The 20,735-nt window shown below is 42.4% G+C and overlaps 1 protein-coding gene across 2 annotated transcripts in view; it reads left to right on the forward strand.

Moving 5' to 3' along the window:
• Window positions 1-16,877, forward strand: part of SOS1 (SOS Ras/Rac guanine nucleotide exchange factor 1) — a 189,703-nt gene extending 172,826 nt beyond the window's left edge. The window contains exons 16-23 of one of the 2 annotated variants that reach the window (XM_029058905.2): window positions 613-775; window positions 1,609-1,726; window positions 2,894-3,066; window positions 3,403-3,519; window positions 3,879-4,143; window positions 10,640-10,684; window positions 13,940-14,058; window positions 15,132-16,877. In XM_029058905.2, the coding sequence (XP_028914738.1) occupies window positions 613-775; window positions 1,609-1,726; window positions 2,894-3,066; window positions 3,403-3,519; window positions 3,879-4,143; window positions 10,640-10,684; window positions 13,940-14,058; window positions 15,132-15,629 (1,498 nt within the window). In that variant the 3' untranslated portion in view covers window positions 15,630-16,877. The remainder of the gene's footprint in view (window positions 1-612; window positions 776-1,608; window positions 1,727-2,893; window positions 3,067-3,402; window positions 3,520-3,878; window positions 4,144-10,639; window positions 10,685-13,939; window positions 14,059-15,131) is intronic. The other variant, XM_029058907.2, reaches the window with a different exon arrangement.
• Window positions 16,878-20,735: the final 3,858 nt, after the last annotated feature.

The raw sequence follows: 20,735 nt of genomic DNA on the forward strand, positions 1-20,735 counted from the left end.
GAAATCCCTCCTACTTAAACTGTGAGGTCCGCGTGGGACCTGATGATCTTCTGTCTAGCCCAGAGCTTAGTACAGTGCTTGGCATGTAGTAAGCATTTAAAAAAACAAAACCAAACCACAGTTAATAGTAGCATTAGGGTAGCATTAACCTGGTGGTGGGAGAGAAGGTGATGAAAGCCTTAGAGGTCCATGTAGGGGAGAGACTGTGATCTGACTGTGCTGTATTTAGTATTGCGAGCGGCACATAGTGAGTGCTTATTAAATACTGCAGTTGTTAATTATTAATGAAAGGGTGTTTCGTTCCTTAATATAGGGAAAGTGCTATCAAGATACCTGGATAAAGACAGAGGACCCCTTATCTCAATGTCCTAGATTGCTCACCTAGGAAAAGAAACTGGAATTAGTTATATTTGTTCCTTTTTTAAAAAATATATCCTTGTTAGGGCTCCACTGGTGTAATGAAGCAAGTGCCTGGTGGGGTCATTCAGTTCTCTGCTAATTTCCATAATTTTTCTGTAGCCCCCAATTTTCCCTTTAATCTTTAATGGTGACTGTTGGTAGGCTGGTTCCCTGGGAAAAAAGACACAAGAATATATATTTTTTTATTCGCAGGTGTATTGTAGAAACAGAAAATCTGGAGGAGAGAGTAGCTGTCGTAAGTCGAATAATTGAGATCTTACAAGTATTTCAAGAATTGAACAATTTTAATGGTGTGCTAGAAGTTGTAAGTGCCATGAACTCATCTCCTGTATATAGACTAGACCACACATTTGAGGTAAGTTGGTAAAGAAAAAATGTCTTGCTATTGAATTTTAACCGCTGGGGTTTTTTTTATGGTATTAAGTGCTTACTGTGCATCAAACACTGTACTAAGCACTGGACTGTGATTTTCCCTTTTGAATTTGCTTATTCAATTTTCTTTTAAACTAGTGGATTAAGAGATGATGCCTAAACTTTGGGCCTAATATTTAGAATAGGGTCTTATTCAGAATGCATACCTCACGGTCTGCAGGCAGACTGTGATGTGTACTCTGCATCCTTCGAATCGGAGAGGGAGGGTAGTGGGGAAATTGAATCAAATAACACTGAAAAATTAAATCTCGGAAGTACATCCTTTATCCGTGTGGAAAACTGAGGGGATTACCGGTTTGGTGTTAAGGATTCCAGCCCAAGACCCAGTTGAATTCCAGTAGGTGGGCTTTTGCTTCTAATGAAGTCCACTGACAGACCGTAACCAACAGTGAAATCAGCATGACATTTTAATGTAGCTGTGATGGCTTTTTCTCAAACCCTCTGAGTTCATATTTGGGGATAGGGAATAAACAGTTTTCCTTAGGGTTTTGGGTTCTTGATGCCATTTTGTGATTGTTGATTAACATGCATTGCTTCCCGTTATACCAATAGGCTTTTTTTATGTATACCCTCCTCTTATTAGGGTTCTTCATCAGTGCCCACTAAGAGTTGAAATTAAATGTGCATTTTTCCAAGTTCTGAATTTGACTCTTGGGAAATACAGAATCACTATCAGTCCATCTACTTTATCTTGAACCAGACTTGTGACTCTGCATTTCAACTGGACTTCTTAATTGTATTTTTTTTCTTCTTCAGCAAATACCGAGTCGCCAAAAGAAAATTTTAGAAGAAGCTCATGAATTGAGTGAAGATCACTATAAAAAATATTTGGCAAAACTCAGGTCTATTAATCCACCATGCGTGCCTTTCTTTGGTAAGAATTACTGGATATTGTTTTCGATGGGCGATTAGCATCGTGTCAAAGAACGGTCTTGGGGCCTCTCTTTGGTTAGGTGAGGAGAGACCCACAATAAGTCCCACTTAGATTTATTCTTTAGATTCAGGCTAACTTTTGTCTCTTATATACCAGGTCCAACAAACACACTCAGCCATCCAGTTTTGCCTCTTTTTCCTCAGACGTTTGTATACTTTTCATAGTCCAGAACCCACTTCAGCATTCATGCATTGTCGTTCAGTATAACTCAGTTTGAATTACATATATATGTGCATACGTTAGTAAGCACCAGAAGTGCTTTGAATGAAGTTGTAATAGGCCAAGTGACAAAGCACCATAATTCCATTTTTTGTTTCTTTACGGTATTTGTTAAGCGCTTGCTGTGTGCCAAGCAACTGTTCTAAGCGCTTGGGTTAGATACACAGCAGTCAGACCGGATAGGTCCCTGTCCCACATGGGGCTTGCAATCTAAGGAAGAGGGAGAAGAGGTGTTGACTCCCCCTGTTGCAGTTGAGGAAATTGAGGCCCAAGTAGTTAAGTGACTTGCCCAGGGTCACACAAAAGGCCAGGGGCGGAGCTGGGAGTAGAATCCAGGTCTTCAAGCTCCCAGGCCCCTGTTTTATCCAGTAGGCCTTGCTGATAAGCAATTATGAGTCAACCCAGAAGAAAGCTCACAGGGAAAAAATCAACTCTGGAACACAGGCAGCATAGTTTTTCAGAAGGAGGATTAAAACTAGAGGTGAAGAGTGAATCACGAGTGTTATTTTCCACTTTTAGCATTCGGTCCTTTGAAGTATCGATCCTTGATTTTTCAATGGTGGTTTTTCATTATGCTACTTCATGTAGTCCTGGCTACAGCTCGTTATGAGCAGGGAACATGACTGCTAATTCTGTTGTACTGTTCTCTCCCAAGTGCTTAGTACGATGCTGTGCACATAGAACACGAGAAATATGATTGATTACAGCAAACAAAGCTTATGGAAAATTTGGAGACTTGTTAAATTTTGTGGTTAGACCTAAAATATAAATTGAGGTTATTTTTCTAACATTTTTATTGTAAATAATCTGGCTGAACGTTTTTGGTTACAGTGCATGAAGCAATTATTTGCAGTTTTCCTCCATCACCTATTATTTTATCTCTTTTAGGGATTTATTTGACTAATATCTTGAAAACAGAAGAAGGCAATCCCGAGTTTCTTAAAAGGCATGGGAAAGAACTGATAAACTTTAGCAAAAGGAGGAAAGTGGCAGAAATAACAGGAGAGATCCAGCAGTACCAAAACCAACCATATTGCCTACGAGTAGAATCTGACATCAGAGTAAGTGAAAGGCTTTTCTGATTACTAACGTCAGTGAAATGCTTTATGGTCAAATTTGGGAAAAGCAATGAAGTAGGGTGGGGTGGAGGTTTTTACAGGAAATTTCAGTCCGTTCCAAAATGATCATTTTATGTTTGATTTAATATGAAATGTGACTGGTAATATTGATTTATTACCTTCTTTTGTTCTTATACTTTTCTATCCCTGAAATATGTTCTGTAGTTTGAGAATTTTTTGAACTTAAAACCACTTGCCATTTTTAAAATTAGCTGTTAACATTTTTTCTTACGTTACATACAGTACCCTGTTTAATGTTTGTTTAAAATTTGTTTTCAGAGGTTCTTTGAAAATTTGAATCCAGTGGGAAATAGCATGGAGAAGGAATTCCCAGATTACCTTTTCAACAAGTCCCTGGAAATAGAGCCACGTAATCCCAAGCCTCTACCAAGATTTGTAAGCCTTCCGACAAAAGTCTTCATAGACAAATACACACTTTTCACCAAAGCATTTTATATCCGTTCTTTTTATTGCAATGATTATTGTTGGTTAAAATCATTTTTTAAATTTTTTTATTGATGGTTACTAGTCTGTGAACACTGTGCGGGACAGGGACTGTGTCCATCCTGTTTAACTTGTGAGCTACTCTGAGTGCTCGGAAAAATGCTTGATGCAGAGAAAGTGCTTACCGAATGCAATAATAATAATTTAAATCAGATTCTGGAATTTCTGGGCTATAAAATGGTGCCTGTCTGACTTTACCCAATGCAGCATTTTTTAAAAAAATAAGAGGTTTACTTTCGGTGTGTTTACAGCCCAAAAAATACAGCTATCCCCTCAAGTCACCTGGCGTTCGTCCATCCAACCCAAGACCCGGTACCATGAGGCACCCTACCCCGCTGCAGCAGGAGCCAAGGAAAATCAGCTACAGTCGGATCCCCGAAAGCGAAACCGAGAGCACAGCGTCCGCACCCAATTCTCCACGAACCCCGTTAACGCCACCCCCTGCCTCTGCTGCCTCCAGCACCACAGACGCTTGCAGTGTGTTCGATTCCGACCACTCAAGTCCCTTTCACTCAAGTAGGTGTGAAAAGTACCAATGCTGTACAGTAACCAAGGGCCATTTGCTCCTGAATCTCCAGGGAGGGACTTGATAAGGAAACCCAAGGTGAATAAGAGCTGAGGCTTTGTTCCCGAAAAGGACTTTGAGGGCAGGAAGGAAACGTGAGGTGACTTTGATAGGGCAAAATGGACCTGAGAATGAAGAGGTTCAAGTGTGGAAGCAACCCTTGCATGATATCAGGTCCTTATTCATTCATTCATTATTTATAGTGCTTACTGTGTGCAGAGCACTGTACTGAGCGCTTGGCAGAGTACAGTAGGACAATAAACGACCCTGCAGTCTAGAGATATCTTATACCTGATTGGGCCTTCAGATATACTGTGTTAAAATAGGATGTATGTTAACCACTTCCAGTTGGGAATGGACTGAAAAAAATAATTGTGTACTTTGTGAACAGACCGGAAGCACTGTACATTTTTAAAATCCACACAGCTTTATTTTTAAGCCTAAAATGTAAGGGGTCATACTGAACCCAGTTTTTTCATTTGCACCAATATTCAGCATGTCTGGTTTTAAAATTTCTCACTGTACATGGACACACATTTTAAAGCCTACTTCAAGAAAAACAAAACCTTTAAAAGCATCTCAACTCTGAAGATGTATATTGTCCAGCCCAAAGGCAGCGTTGATGAATTAAATTATTACAGAAATGCTTATTACAGAGTGCTTACTGTGTGCAGAGCACTGTACTAAGCACCTGGGAAACGACAATATAGCAGACACATTCCCTGTCTACAGTGAACTTACAGTTTAGAGGGGGAAACAGACATTAATATGAATAAATAAATTACAGATATGTACCTAAGTTCTGTGGGGCTGGAAGGAAGGAAGGGAGTAAGTCTGAGTGACACAGAAGGGAGTTAAAAGAAAGAAGGCTTAGTCAGGGAAGGCCTCTTGGAGGAGATGTGCCTTCAATAAGTCTTTGAAGTTGGGGAGAGTAATTGTCTGTCAGGTATGAGGAGGGAGGGTGTTCCCGGCGAGAGACAGGACATGGGCAAGAAGTCAGTGGTGAGATAGATGAGATTGATGTACAGTGAGAAGGTTGGCATTGGAGGAGTGAAGTATGCGGGCTGGGCTTTGGTAGGTAGTAAGATGAAGTAGTAGGGGGCAAGGTGATTGCTTTAAAGCCAATGGTGAGGATTTTCCATTTGATGCGGTGGTGGATGGGCTTTTAATTTTACTACAATTTAGTATTACTTTACCACCCAAACAATAGGAATGCCCAGACCTTTGTATCGGATTTGGGTGCACTGCAGCAGTGTTTCTTAAATCTCTGAAAGGGTTCATAGTGCCATTGCCTCACAAAGGCTTTAAAAAAAAAAATCCCTCCTGGGCACTCATAGTGGTAACATATATTTGAGTGTTTACTTGGTGTGGTGCACTGAACTAGGTGCTTGGGAAGAATAGGGCAGCTTGAATGAGGGTAGCATGGCGTAGTGGAAAGAGCACAGGCCTGGGAGTCAGGAGGCCGTGAGCCCCATGTGGGATGTGAACTGTGACCAACCTGATTAGCTTGTATCTGCCCCAGCCCTTTGTACAGTGTCTGGCACATAGTAAGCACTTAACCAATACCAGTTAAAAAAAAATATATAAAGTAGTGCCATTTTCCCTGGTCATAAGAAGCTCATACTCTAACAGGGAAGGCAACCTTGAGACACGTGGGTTAATTGGACAGCTGAGGCCATGAGGCAGAATTCTTTCTTTTCTGAAAATTAACTTAAAAAATTAGCTATTTACCTTAACCCACAATTGCCAACATCTGGAAATCCTATGAAATAGGCAAAAGATGTATTAGTCATGACACTGAGGAAGGTGCCGGATAGTGGGAATATTGAGCAGCATAGGTATTTCTGAGCCTGGAGCAGCAAAGCCACCCAAGAAATTTAAGAAATCTGAGTCGCTTTCCCAAGTTATTAACTCAACCAAGCACCCCTTGCAGTTCTGAACTTCAAGTGGCAAGATAGGGTTGTGTCGGCAACTCTGACCCAGTGCCAAAGAAGTGCCTTATGTCATCCCATATCAGTGAGGTGACTCTCCTTCCTCCTGTCTCCTCCCCCAACACACACCAGTCTCCTTGGGTGACTGACCCTCACCTTAAACTGGCACAAGATTCCCTTGAACACATTTCAGTGTCCTTTAGACTGTAAGCTCGTTGTGGACAGCAGTCATATCTGCCAATTCTACTTTCCCAAGCGCCTAGCACAGTGACCAGTAGTCAGTGCCCATTAAATATCATTGATTTGACTGATTGATTGACACCTTTTTGCCACATCCTTCATTTTGGCTGCTAGTGTTTCTAGCTAGGATTTCCCCATAGTACCTCTTCCAGTCTTATTAATAAAGTAGAATGGCTGAGTGGATGGAGCGCAGGCCTGGGAGTTTAAAAGGACCTGGGTTCAAATCCCAGTTCTGCCACGTATCTGCTGTGTGACTTTGGACCAGTCACTTAACTTCTCTGTGCCTCAGTTGCCACATCTCCAAAATGGGGATTGAGACTCTGAGGCCCATGAGGACATGGATTGAGCGCAGCCTGATTTGCTTGTATCCATCCCAGTGCTTAGAACAGTGCCTGGCACATAAGTGCTTAACAAATGCCATTATTGGTATTATTAGTAGTAGTAGTAGTAAGTATGGATCTGTTGTATTCTCTAAAGACTTTTTTTCTGTACCCCCAAAATCAGAGGTACACAATCACTTTCATGCCTTTTAATGTGTCCAGCTAATGGGGCCAGCACAAACCAAGAGGTCATTCCCAACACCTTTATTTTAAGGTGTGAAGCGTTCAAGTTTTCCAAGAAATTGTTTATGCTCTCTGTTAAATCTCTGGAAGAGAAAAGAAATTGAGCAATGTGGAGCTGTACCAAGCTACACAATGCTACAAAATTTAGTCCACGTTTCAGCTTCCCTGCAACCGTTGCCTGCTGGGCATGCAGGCTCTATTTTACCCTAACCAAAGCCTCATTTCTGTCCCCTGATCACACACAAATATTCAGGCCTTCTGCTCTGCTCAAACCCCTGTTGTGCTTTTCTCTCTGTGCTTCACATGCTTCACATGGTGCACTGTGGTAGATGCCTAGAAAGAACAGAAAGGTAGGATGTGTTGAAATCGGTGATTTGAGGGGGAAATTTTAGTGACAGGTCTATAGGGGAAGCTTTTGTTTCAGTGGTAGTGTTTTTTTTATTTTGGAGGTGGAAATGTGGCGGAAGAACAAAAATAATGATTTTATGTTTGTGCTTCGAATCTGGCCAAGCATTTAGGCAACTAAGTAAAATGAGAAAGGAATTGTTTTAAAACACCAGCTTAGGGACCTCACATAAGTCCGTGCGTCAGTTTCATTACTTCTTTGTTTTTAACTCCCTGCCTTGTCTCTTTCTCTTACCCAATCCTAGAATAACCAGTGTAGAAAACAGAGCTCAAAAACTTAGCAAAACAGCAGAAAATATGTAGGATTCGCTGGTTTTGCTGTATTTGAGGGAGCAGATCATGTCATTTAATTTCCATAAAGCTGAGACTCTTCTGATGAGAATAATTCACCTCCAGTCTACTTCATGGGATATGGATGATTCATCTTTTTTAAAAAAAAACAAAAAACTTGGGTGATATTTAAAGCTCTGTGGAGGATATGTGCTCTGTGTGCACAGTAAGCGCTAAATAAATACGATTGAATGAGTGAATGAATAGGTATTATATAAAAATGGAAGCTCATAGTATAAGTAGTATGAAGCTCAATGATTCAAACTAAATTCAAAGAACTTGAAAGATTAAACTATGCAAACTAAGATTGAATGACACAACCTGGACAGTACTCCTTCCAGAATTTGATTTTTGAGACTGGTTCAGTCTTTCCTCAGTTTTTAAAAAGTTGAAATCAGATTCAGGGGGAAGAAAACAGAAGAAAAAAATTGTCCAGCCTATTGTCTTTTTGAGAGTATCTTGGAACTGGTTGTCGGGACTGCTGGATTCTAATCCCAACTCTTTCCATTAGCCTGTGGGGTGACCTTGAGCAAGTTACTTGATAGCTCCATGCCTCAGCTTCCTCATCTATAAAGTGGAGATAAAGTATCTTCTCTCCCCGCTGCTTAGCTATGGAGCCCCATGTGGGACAGGGACTGTGTCCAGTCTACCCATTGCTTAACTCAGCTTAGCTCAGTGCGCGTTACCAAAGTAAGTGTTCAAAAAATACTGTAGCAAGATAGTCTAAACTGTACCATAGTTCTTTAATTTTTTCATTTTCGTTCTCTGACAAGGAGTAATAGTAATATTTACTGGTCACCCGCTGAGGGCAGAGTACAGTTCCAAGTGCCTGGGACAATACAAAAACAAAGAAATGTTGCATTCTCTACCCATGAGGAGCTTATACTCTGGCAGGGGAGACGAAATAAAAATGTTCACAACTAGAGTAATCAGATGAATAAGCATATGTACGCGGGTGCTAGGGATGGGGGTATACATAAGTGCTAAAAAGATCTCAACTTCTACTGTTTTCTGTGCCATTCTCTCTCTCTTGAAATGCCTTTGGTTAAAATTAGGTACCCCTAATTTTATAGAGGCAGTTCAGAGAGATGAATCTCTGTGATTCTTCATAGAGATAGTTCTCCATTTAAAATATGTTGAAGCTCCAAGAAATTTCCACTGAAGAATTTTTCAAAGAGTTTAGTCCTCCCCTGATTTGGTAGCGATAGACTGCTCCAAACATAGGCATGGTCACTCTAAAGGAATCACAGTCAGCCAGAATTAGGAAGAACGGGTATTTTGACAATGGATTAAACACTCAAAAGTGCCATTCAGTGGCCATGTGATAATTGGTAATGAAGGGGAGAGGCGTTGGAAATTTCTAGAGAGAAATACCAAGCATTCAAGCAAGTTTCGCATCGGTGGAGCAAAATATGTTAGCTGGGAAGTAGTAGTGAAGACAGCAGATATGTAGTAATAATAATAATGTATTTAAGTGCTCACTGTGTGCCAAGCACTGTACTGAGTGGTGGGTATTTGTTGAGCACTTACTGTGTGCAGAGCACTCTTAAGTGCTTGGTAGAGTACAATATAACAGGCACTTTCCCTGCTCACAACAAGCTTTCGGGCTAGATGGGGAGACAGACATTAATAGAAATAAATAAAATTACAGATAAGTATGTAAGCGCTGTGGGGCTGGGAAGGGGGGACCTGTCAGCTGTGTGACCGTGGGCAAGTCACTTAACTTCTCTGTGCCTCAGTTACCTCATCTGTAAAATGGGGATTAACTGTGAGCCTCACTTGGGACAATCTGATGACCCTGTATCTACCCCAACACTTAGAACAGTGCTTGGCACATAGTAAGCGCTTAACAAATACAACGTTATTATTATTATTAAAGGGAGCAAGTCAGGGTGACACAGAAGGGAGTGGGAGAAGAGAAAAGGAGAGCTTAGTTAGGGAAGGCCTCTTGGAGGAGATGTGCCTCCAGTAAGGCTTTGAAGTTGGGGAGAGTGATTGCTGGATATTAAAGGGATAGATTGAAGTTATTTAAGTTCCACTTGGGGCTCACAGTCTAAGTAGGTGGGAGAACAGGTATTGAATTCCCATTTTGCAGATGAGGGAACTGAGGCACAGAGCAGTTAATTGACTTGCCGAAGGTCACAGAGTTGATATGTGCCAGAGCTGGATTAGTACCTAGGCCCAGGCTGTTCCCCACTAGACCATATTGCCTTTCTGGCCTAGTGGAAAGAAGAGAGCCAGGAAGGGTTGTGGAGGAAGAACAACTGGCAGGGTTTCGGGACAATCAGGATGTAAAGGATTTAAGGGCAGCAAGGAGTTCAAGATGTCCTACCGCAAGGTGGTGAGCTTCTTGGTCAAGGGAGGACATTGGTATTGCTGACTGTAACGGGAAGGTTAGGAGGAGTTTCATTTTCATTCACGTGCAAGAACTAATTTTAGTTCTTTGTAGCCTTTGTTTTGCATGTCTTACACCTGAGAATATACTTGGCCTTTAGAAAACTTCCTAAATGTTCATCTGTCATCTGTCAGCTTTCCAAAAGTTGTGGCTTCTTCATTTTCATTGTTCAAATGTATTTGAGTCTGTGTACGTAGAATTCTCAGTTTTAGTTACAATTTGGCTCTCAATACGTTCCACCACTAAAGCATTCATTGTACCTTTAGCTCCCTGCTTAAATAAGTGCCATTATGTAGCATATACCCATTGGCTTCAGTAATTTCTTGGCAAAAATGCACCAAAGAGCATTAGAGAAGAGAGGGGAGAATTGTTAACCTGCCAGCTTGGTATTAACTCTTTACAGTGAGAAGAAAATTACAATACGGTATTTTGCATTCTCAGCTCTTACAGTCATCTTTCACTTCTTTAAGATGAGAAAACACAGAACTAGCCCTTGTTGTTATAAACCAAGTTTTACATCTGGATTGAACTGATTTTAATGGAAGAAAAAAAATCTTTTTTTTTTTCTTGTTTCCTTTCACAGGCAGCGATACCATCTTTATCCAAGTTTCCCTGCCCCATGGCCCACGTTAGTATATCTGGTTTAAGTCTCACCTCTAACACTTCCACGGTTTTAAAATTCCAACCAAGTATAACCTTTCCTGCTGAAACTCTTCTTGGGTCTGTCAGCCTTGGACCCTTGCTTGTAGCGTCTTATTATTGAGGCTTTGACCTGTTCTGTTACCTCTGATCATAGGTGGTGTGCGCTAAAGCGTTGCTGCTCTTGATCTTCTCATTTCTTTTCATGAAAGCTTCCTTCCTTTTTGAACATCTTATTGGTTTAAGGAGACACTTATTGTTTAACCCTGCAGTAACCTCTATGGCAAAACCCAGTATCTTAGATGGGAGTAAATTTACATGGCTGCCTTTTGAAATAAGCAATCCAGTAGTCTTAGCGTCCTGTATGGGACTGTAAAATGAGGCAGTGCAATGTCAATGCCACAACAGAGAACCGAGGATCAGAAGAGGTCATCATTATCATCATCATTGGTATCTATTGATCACTTACTATGTGCAGAGCACAGTACTAAGCACTTGGGAGAGTACGCTACAGTGAGAGTTGGCAGATACATTCCCCGCTCACATTATTAGGATCTGGGCAAGTTACTTAGGCTCTCTGGACCTGAGTTTTCCCAGCTATATAGAGGGGGTTAATTCCTCTACCTCACAGGGATATTATGAGGACAGATCCATTTTTTTTTTTTAATCAGCACTCAGGCCTTTTTGAATGGATGTATCTTCCTACCGCAGTGCAAATAAGTTCACTGTGAAGGAAAAAAATTCAGTTTGTGGTTAATTCCTTTCAAAAGTTAATATATTTTTCATAGAATTTAATTACAAATAAAATGCTGTTACTATTTTAAGACCTGATAGGTTTAAGTAATAAATATTTCTTCATCCAAGATTCCACAGTTGATGTGAAACCTCACGGTCAAAAATTCTTAGAGTATGTTTTACTTGAGTATAAAAAGAATATTTATACATCTATCAAGTATCTTGATTTCAATATAATTTACTACAACAGTGTTACATTCCTAAAAAGCAGTGTGGCATAGTGACCAAGCCCGGGCCTGGGAGTCAGAAGGTCATGGGTTCTAATTCCAGCTCTATCACTTGTCTGCTGTGTGACCATGGGCAAGTCACTTCTTTGTACTTCAGTTACCTCATCTGTAAAATGGGTATTGAGCCCTATGAGGGATGGGGACTGTATCCAACCCAATTTGCTTGTATCCACCCCAGCACTTAGTAGAGTGCCTGGCATGTAGTAAGCCCTTAATAAATACCAGAATTATTATTATTTAAAATGAGGTGGGTAGAATACAGTTTTTTAATTAAAATACATTTTTTCAGATTTAGAAATTATTAAAAAATATTCCCTGAATATTCCTTGTAATTCCTGGAATATTCCAGACCCACAATGGGTCTGACACTGGAACATGATTTTCTATAGTGGGATTTTCTCCTGAGCTCCCACTCTTCCCCCACCTCTTCCAACTCCCCAAGGAGTCCCTGTGTCCATTCAGATTTGAAGGACGGGGAATCCTCTCCATTCCTCTGAGGTTCCAGGATATTCCTTCCCTCTGTACCAGTGTGGCACGCAGAGCAGGAATCTCCAGCCTTCAAACCTGCAAAGGGCCCAGGGTCCTTCACTACTGCCATCGCTGAGAGAGCATCCAAACCACTTGAGACAGCTGCCCCGAAGACAGAGTGGACTGAAAGGAGGGAAAATGTTAGCAGGGAAGAACAGGGGCGAAGAGGGGGAGTTGTGGGGAGAGTGTTCATACAAAGACAGCATGATTTTTAAAACTCTGAACAGGCTTTCTTAACTTTTTTCTTTCAAAACTTTCCTGAGCCTTATGGTCTGGGAGCATCCTAGTCTGAGAAATGTGGAAATAACTGATTTGTGCAATCTTTGAGTGCTATCAATCTATCTGTCAATCTATCAGCACTTAAAACAGTGCATGACACAAAGTAAGTGCTTAACAAATATATAAAGATATAAATTATCCCAGGTAGGGGTTTCTGTTATAGTCCAGTTAGTCCTCAGAATCAGTTCCCTGAAAATGGTGTTAAGCCAAAGAGTGCTAAACAAAGGGTAGTTTCCCATAGGAAGTCAGTGTTCCCAAGAGCCAAAAAAATTGACCAAAGCAACGTAAATACCATTAAGCAGTGACAAAAAATGTAGTCGAATAGTAATGCAGATTTGTTCCGAAATGAAAGCTAGGAAATTAGATTTTTGTGTGTACAGTATGGAGCATTATCTTTCATCTCCTATTCAACAAAAAAGCACCTTGTACTAACAGGTTTGCCATTTTTCATCATTGGAATTTATCGAGTGCTTCCTGTGTGTGGAGCACTGTACTGAGCACTTGAGATAATACAATATAACAGTCGCTTAGTATAATGCTCTGCACAGATTAAGCGCTCAATAAATACCACGGATTAATTACAGTAAAACAGTTGGTAGATAAGTTCCCTGCCCACAGGGAATTTTCTATACTAAATAGACGTCATTATCTAAAGTTAAATTAGGGCACAATCACATCAAGTCAGTCAGAACATTTCAAAGGAAACTTTGCAGCAGTATCCCAAAATGACCTGCACAGGGGACTCGGCTGTGTTGGGGAAACATAGTTGAAAGCCATGCGAAAAGGAGCCTCCAAAATATAGAATGGAACTTGGAATATATTCTCTGAGTAACCTTCATATTATATGATACTCATAAACCTATAGCTTGCCTCAGGGTTGCACTTATTTCATTTCCAGGCCAAACTGAGACTCTGCCTTTGGAATCTTACTGAGCTGGGTAAGGACCTGATTTAGTAGCTTTCCCTTCCTTATCTCAGTACATCAGGTGAAACTTTATCAGTTAGCTTTGTTCTTAATAGTAGATGTGTTTCATTGAGGCTTATCCCTGCTTTAAAGAGAGTGCTACTGGTAATGTAAATAATTCCAGTGCTATCAGCATCTTTGGGATAAGAATATGGTGAGTCAAAAATTTGTGCACAAGAGAGAACCCAACCATGGAAAGGACATATTTTGAGGTCAAAATAACAGAATACCCTTAGGTGGCTTTTTTCTTGAAATGGCTAAAAATGTTTCTGCATGTTTTACATTTTTTCTCTTCTGTAAAAGAAAACTTGGGATCGTGGTTCATTGCGCTTCTTTCTTGGGATTCATTTCACAGTACTTCCCGGTGTTTCGGACTTGTAAATAATTTCCAATTAAAATCTCCAATGACGATTTTGAAAAATGAGATATTCTTTTGCTTCAACATCCACAGGATCCGCTTCAGTATCATCCATCAGCTTTACCAGGAGCACCGATGAAACACCCGTCCCTCCCCCGGTCCCTCCAAGGAGGCGGCCAGAGTCCGCCCCAGCGGAATCGTCTCCATCCAAGGTAAGAACAGTCCGAGCTGCTTTTCTGAAACGAGACGGGCAGAACAGGAATGTCTGGTCTGAGTCACCTGTCCTTGAGCCTAGTGGCTGGAAAATTGAAACTTAAAAATTGTGACTTCCTATCTAGCGCTTAATAATGTTCCTGGCACATAGTAAGCGCTTTAGCCATTAAAAAAAACCAAAAAGAAACAGCATAGACAGACCCCGGACACCCTATGGGAGTGAAATGAACAGGCCAGAACAATGATTTGCCTCCTGCTAATGGTTACCTTCTGTTAAGTTTTTAAACTGCTCAAAAATTTTTTAAACTGCTCAGAAACGCAAAACTGTTGGATTGGTTTCTGGGGGGTTTGTTTTCAAGGTGTTGGTTAAGTGTTTACTATGTGTCAGTCACTGTGCTAAGCGCTGGGGTAGATACAAGGTAATAGATCAGGTTGGACACAGTCCCTGTCCCACATAGGGCTCACAGTCTTAATCCCCATTTTACAGTGTGAGGGAACGGAGGCACAGAGAAGTGAAGTGATTTGCCCAAGGTCACAGAGCAGACGGGTGGCGGAGCCGGGATTAGAACCTAAATCCTCTGATTCCCAGGCCCGTGCTCTATCCCCTCGGCCACGTTGCTGCTTCTCCCCTTGGTAAAGGCGTAGTAGCTCACGTTTGTCAAAGGGGGATCATTTGTGGTCATCAGATGATCTCTAATACAGAGCTTTTAAAGGCCCTGGAAGAAAACCCACCTACGATGTTACGGAGAATGTGGGTTTTGAGATCAAGCATGGGTTTCAATCGTTGAAATCCCGTAAACCCTCCCTATCCTAGCAGATCCGTGTTACTTTGCCGACCTCTGACCTTGAGCCAGGTTAACACCCTTGGGCGCCTTGCAGAAGGTGGCTTTGTCATTTCTACACCTCTAGACTGTGTCCGTCGTGGGCAGGGAATGTTTCTGTTGTATCGTTATATCGTACTCTCCCAAGCGCTCAGTACAGCGCTCTTCCCCCAATAAGCACTCAATCGATAGGCTCGACTGCTTTCCCCTCTGCCCCAGTGAAGACGTATTTCTCGTCTCCTTTGCCTCAGATGATGTCTAAGCATCTGGACAGCCCTCCGGCGATCCCTCCCCGGCAACCCACGTCGAAAGGCTATTCCCCACGGTACTCGGTGCCGGACGCCCGGACCCCTCTGTCGGACCCTCCCGAAAGCCCTCCTTTACTGCCGCCCCGAGAACCCGTGAGGACCCCGGATGTCTTCTCCAGCTCACCGCTACACCTGCAGCCTCCCCCTCTGGGCCGCAAAAGCGAACTCGGCAACGCCTTCTTCCCCAACAGCCCCACTCCCTTCACTCCCCCTCCCCCCCAGACCCCTTCTCCTCACGGGACCCGCAGGCACCCGCCCTCGCCCCCGTTGATCCCGCAAGACGTGGACCTCCACTCCGTCGCCGGGCCGCCCGTACCTCCGCGACAAAGCACTTCTCAACACATCCCCAAGCTTCCTCCCAAAACGTACAAGAGGGAGCCCACTCTCCCATCCATGCACCGGGACGGGCCCCCGCTGTTGGAGAACGCCCACTCCTCCTGAGTACTTTGGTGCCGGGGCGCCCATCTTCCCACCAGCCCTTAAGTCCATTGCTGGCAATGGAGGCCCCCCGAACCTGCCAGCACCAAGGAGTTTTCACATGTGTGCTCCAAACACTAAAGACTACATAAGAATGCAGTATACATGGACGATGAATCTTAAGCCTGACATTTATTAGTGAAACGATTTGGTATCCGCTCCCTCCCCCACCCCAACCCCAAAATACACAGGCAACCAAACTAGAGCAATTGGATGGCCGTTTGCACCTGAAAACCCACGAGCGAGACTCTTCTGGCCAATAAATAAGGGATTGTGTTTTGTGCGGTGACCTCTTCAGTTAAAGGGATGGGAAGCTGCCTGGCGAACAGCAGGCCGATTCAGTGACACAGTTTTTGAAACTCAAATATTATGCACTTTGTAAAAAAAAAAAAAACCCACAAAGAAAAAGAAAGGAAAAAAAAAAATCTCAAACAGGGATCTTTCTATCCTCCTTAGTTTTCCTTTGCTTTACTCCCTGCTTTAGGATACTTTCTTAAAAAAAAAAAACCCATTGAAAGAACCATGAGGAAGATGTGTGGTACCTTAGTGGCCTCCTCAGAGCCGAGGCATCACGCAGTCCTGTTTACAGATTGTTCAGTAAATAGTGTGGGTACCTGGGCTTCACCAAAGAGGTACTTTGTTTTTCTTTGTCGTTGTCGATGTCGTCGTCGCTGTCGTTCTTGTTTCAGAATTACTCTAGTGCCAGTTCAAACGAGATTTTTGCCAGGGAGCATAATACGGTATTATTGCCTTCAAACAAGAGAGAATCAAGTTGTACGTCATTAGGGTGACAGCAAAACGGGGAGAAAAAACGGAAAACAAAAACCAAACTCTGTTCTCATCCAATATATTCCTCACGTTTAGAAGACTGTTAACGTATGGTAGTTCATCACCTTCTTTTCAAGGTTTACCGATAATCCATTTCATGGCCCATAGCTGTTCCGCTCCTATGCGTGCCGGGGAAATGCAGTCGCCGAATGTGAAAAGGGGCATCGCCGGGCACCGTCGACACTTGTCATGTTTTACTAACAGTAGAGTCATCGGCATACAGTGCTCTGCACACAGTAAGCGCTCAATAAATACGATCGAATGAATCTAGAATCACCTTGCAGCTGTTTAAATCATGTGTATATAGTGAATGTTACATAAATATACTTGGCAGATTTGTTTAATTTAAATTGAATAATAAAAATAAAGATAACAGGTATTTCATTTGACTGGCATACATTAAATTATTACAGTGGCAAATGCACAGTTTAATTTCTTTCAGTTGAACACTGAAGGCACATGTGGTATGCAGATTTTTTTCCTACTTCAGCACGTTTGTGTGTTAAAATTAGACAGTCTTAAACTGGAGTTTGGCATGCGGTTAAAAATAAGTTGGTTAGGATGTAGCTGTGTTGCTTCTAAGGGGAACTTTGTAAAGTAAGTTTAAAATTTTTCCAACCAAAGTGTACTCGGTTATAGGATTTCAAAGCTTGCCTTGAACATCTTACTCTCCACTGCTTTAGGTCTTCTGATATCAGACATCTCCATGACAGAACACCTCTCTGCATTATTAAGCATGATATGGATTATCTATTAAACCTGCTCTTGTCATTCTGACCAGTTCTGTGACAGTAACGCATGCCACTTGTTGAAGAGAGGCAAAACCTTCGCTCAGTGTCTGTGGAATGTGTCCGACCTCAGCCGTCCTTAATGAATCACGCACCGTAGTAGAACCTCATTAGTATTTACGTGTTTCCTCCTCTTTGGTTAAATGAAAACATTGCAGCAGCGCTAAGCCACGTCGTTTAGGGACACCTGTATTCACCCGCAAAATTGCCTCTGCCACTCCCCGTGATTTGGAAAGGAAGCGGATAATAATAACAGTAATTACGATCATTTCTCTTAGCAGCATTAGCGGCTCGTGCTGGGGTCAGAACGAGCTCAAGCCACAGATTGAGGCTCGTGGAGATGGCGAAGGCCTCGGTGGGTGGGAAGAGGCGAGCTGAGAGTGGGTGGGAGTCAGTGAGTGCCTTCCCGGCATCCAGTGCACCTCTTACCTTGTTCTCCCTGTTCCCCTCTTTCCCTCCTCACTCTGAGCAGTGATGATAAAAATAGGGGTATTTAAGCGCTGACTATGTGCCAAGCACTGTACTAAGCACTAGGGAAGGCCTAGGCCATACTGCTTCTCTTTTTCTCTTTTTTTTTTTTTTGTCTCCTCCTCGTGGCTAGATTTAATTAATTCCCACATAATAGCCCTCCCCTGTTTCGTGGTTGCCAAAAATTGGGATGATTATGCAAAAATATGGTATTTTTAATAGTGATTTATTATAGGAGAAACCTGTTTTAAACATTCCTTGAAGCGGTATTAGACCCAAAACAATGTACACAAGGTTCGTACCATCGGATCTTGGTTTGAACAAGTGTTTTAATTTCATCGGCATTAAACAGCAAATCTTGTCACAGTGTGGTTCATTTTGCTGGCTCTATTCCTCTTGTTTGATGGCATCCCTCTTTTAGTGCCTCTTTTCTCTTTTAAAAGTAAGTCATTCCCCTTTAAAAACTTAATTTGCAGCTAAATAAATAGTCCTTCTGATTTAGTCATTTGCCCATAATTGAATGGATTTGTTGTTGCAAATCGAGGCACATGTAATGGATTCCAGTGGCAGTATTGCAGAGTAACCTACTAGCCTTTTGACAGGATGGAGTGCTTTTCCTTTCTAGAACCTCAGAACTAGAAGGGACCTTGAGGTCATCTCGTCCATCCCCCTGCCTGCCTCCAGTCAGGGAGTGAGTCAGCCACCCAGGAGAGCTAGAGAAGTATTTTTTCCCTGAAGTGTCGCCCTGGATGAGTAGCACCACCATCTCCCTCGGCAGCGTGTCCCACTGTCTTATCATTCTAATAGTCAAGAAGTCCTTCCTTCTACCAAACTGAAATTTCTCCTGCTTGAATTTACCTCAGTTCCTTTGGTTCGGCCCTCGGTGTATTCAGAAAACAACTGGTTGACGTCCAGCCCGTATCTGCGCTGGTTGCAGAAGGCTTATGTGATTGTGGAAGTGACTATTGGCTCCGGTTTTTTTCCCTACTTTATTAACGTCCCGTCTTTGCTTTCCCGAAGGCCTCCTTTTGCTTCCCTTCTATCCTAGAAGGAGCTGAGGATCATCATCAGTGGGATTTAGAGAGTGCTTACTATGTGCAGAGCACTATACTAAGCAATTGGGAGAGCACAATTCAACAGAGGATGTCTCTGTTCGGGTCCCTCCAACGCCACTGTCCTTCAGCTATCTATGCCTGAGGGGTTGATGTAATCTTTACCCCCCACCCCAATTGCCCTACTCTTGAACCCCCAAAAAAAGAGATGTTGAAGGTGAGCCTTGCAAAGACACTTTTCATCTTGATCAGGCTTGAAGATTTTTATAGATTTGAATGTTTTTAAAGAATATTCTGTCGGATGGAAACCGTAGAGTTCCGATCCCATTGGCGAGGTCTGGAGGTGATCTGTTTCCTCCTCCAGAACAATTCAAAACTCAATTAAAGGACCCGATTGGTGGAGAGATGTATTTTGACAATTGCCAACCATCCAATTACTTCTTTACCGTGCTATCTCCCATTGCAAGCGTGAGTGTCGGTCGCGGATTTGCCCAATTGATTACCCTGCCGTCAGCAGTGAAACTGCTTCCATCCAGTGGCTTGTTTAGTTTGGACTAAAGAAGCCTTAGTTGGCTTTTCAAAAGAAGAAACCACACCAACCATAAGAAACTCTATCAGTTAAAGACTGTGGCCTCGCCGTAATTCTCTAGCTTCCGCAATGCAAGTATATCGTGTCTTGTCTTATCCAGTAGTGACCGTAGTCTTCATTCTGACCTGTCTTACCCCAGAGGTACCAGAAAACGAGGAACGGGAAGAGAAAAGACGGCCCAGTTCATTTCAACTGTAACAGCATTCAGGGAAATGTTTTCTCTTTCAAGTTCAAGAGAAACGAATGTAACAACCACTCGTTCCTTAAGACTTTACTGCTCTCCACGGTGTATTCAGCCGCCCCGCCCTGCCTGTGCTGGAGCAGGGTGCCCAAGCCAGGGTGCTTAGGGTGACTCCTCCTCCCCTCCAAACTCAGTTGCCTATTTCAGAGGAATGAAATGGGGTTGCCGAAAATTTACCCGTCAAAGGGAAATGGAGAGGGGACTTTTGTCCTTTTTTTTTGTTCATTGTTTTGAAACATCACGGTTCTAACTATTTAAAGCTATTTCAGAATGCTTGAGGTGCAGGCTGAAGAAATCTATTCGGCATTCCTCGAGAAAAGCAACACCTGGCCCTTCGAAGACATCTGGAGAGACCCAGTACCCTCATGAGTTTGTCAACATCATTGTCATGCCTTATTTTCCGTTGCTAGACACCTTAAAGTGCATTTTCTGTCGACTGTGAGCAAAATTCCCTTTTTGCCTTGAGGGAACAAAAAAATAGTGCATTACCTAGCCAATTGCTGCAAAATGGTAAAACCCGTGAACTAAGGAGAGGTCGTAGCGGACCACCGCTTTACGAGGAGAGCACGGACAGGATGTCACGTACTTTGTGGCTGAAGGAGAGAACCGGTGCCAGATGCATGCCAATTTCGGTAGCTGCCAACTGTGCCTTTTTCTAAGAATATCTGTAATTTGTTTTCAGAGCAGTTAGAGTCGTGGGGCGGGGAGACGGGATGCCGTTTGAGAGACAGACTTCTGGAAAGCCCACCAGAGAGCAAGCCTTTTTCTGTTTGTTAAAGTGAAATGAATCGATTTTAAGTCGAGATGAGTTTGTGGACGTATGTGTATTGCGTTTTGTTTCCCGGCATGGTGGTTTTGCTAAAAATGATTAAATGTGGGGGAGGGGGGCGGGGGGAAAGCTATGCCGATCTGTCCCCTGATGTGAGAACAAAAGCGGTAATCTTTAACTGGCACGTCTAATTATGACCTATGTACTGAACCATGTCTGTAGGTGACCTTTGTATTCTGTCTGCATTTAAAGTGAAAATAGTGGCTGTTATTTTTTCTGGCATTAATAAGATATGTTCTGAAAATAAAAAAAAAAATGCCTTACGGAGTGCCCCC

Source organism: Ornithorhynchus anatinus, chromosome 1 (assembly GCF_004115215.2).
Source record: "Ornithorhynchus anatinus isolate Pmale09 chromosome 1, mOrnAna1.pri.v4, whole genome shotgun sequence".
NCBI classification, from domain to species: domain Eukaryota; kingdom Metazoa; phylum Chordata; class Mammalia; order Monotremata; family Ornithorhynchidae; genus Ornithorhynchus; species Ornithorhynchus anatinus.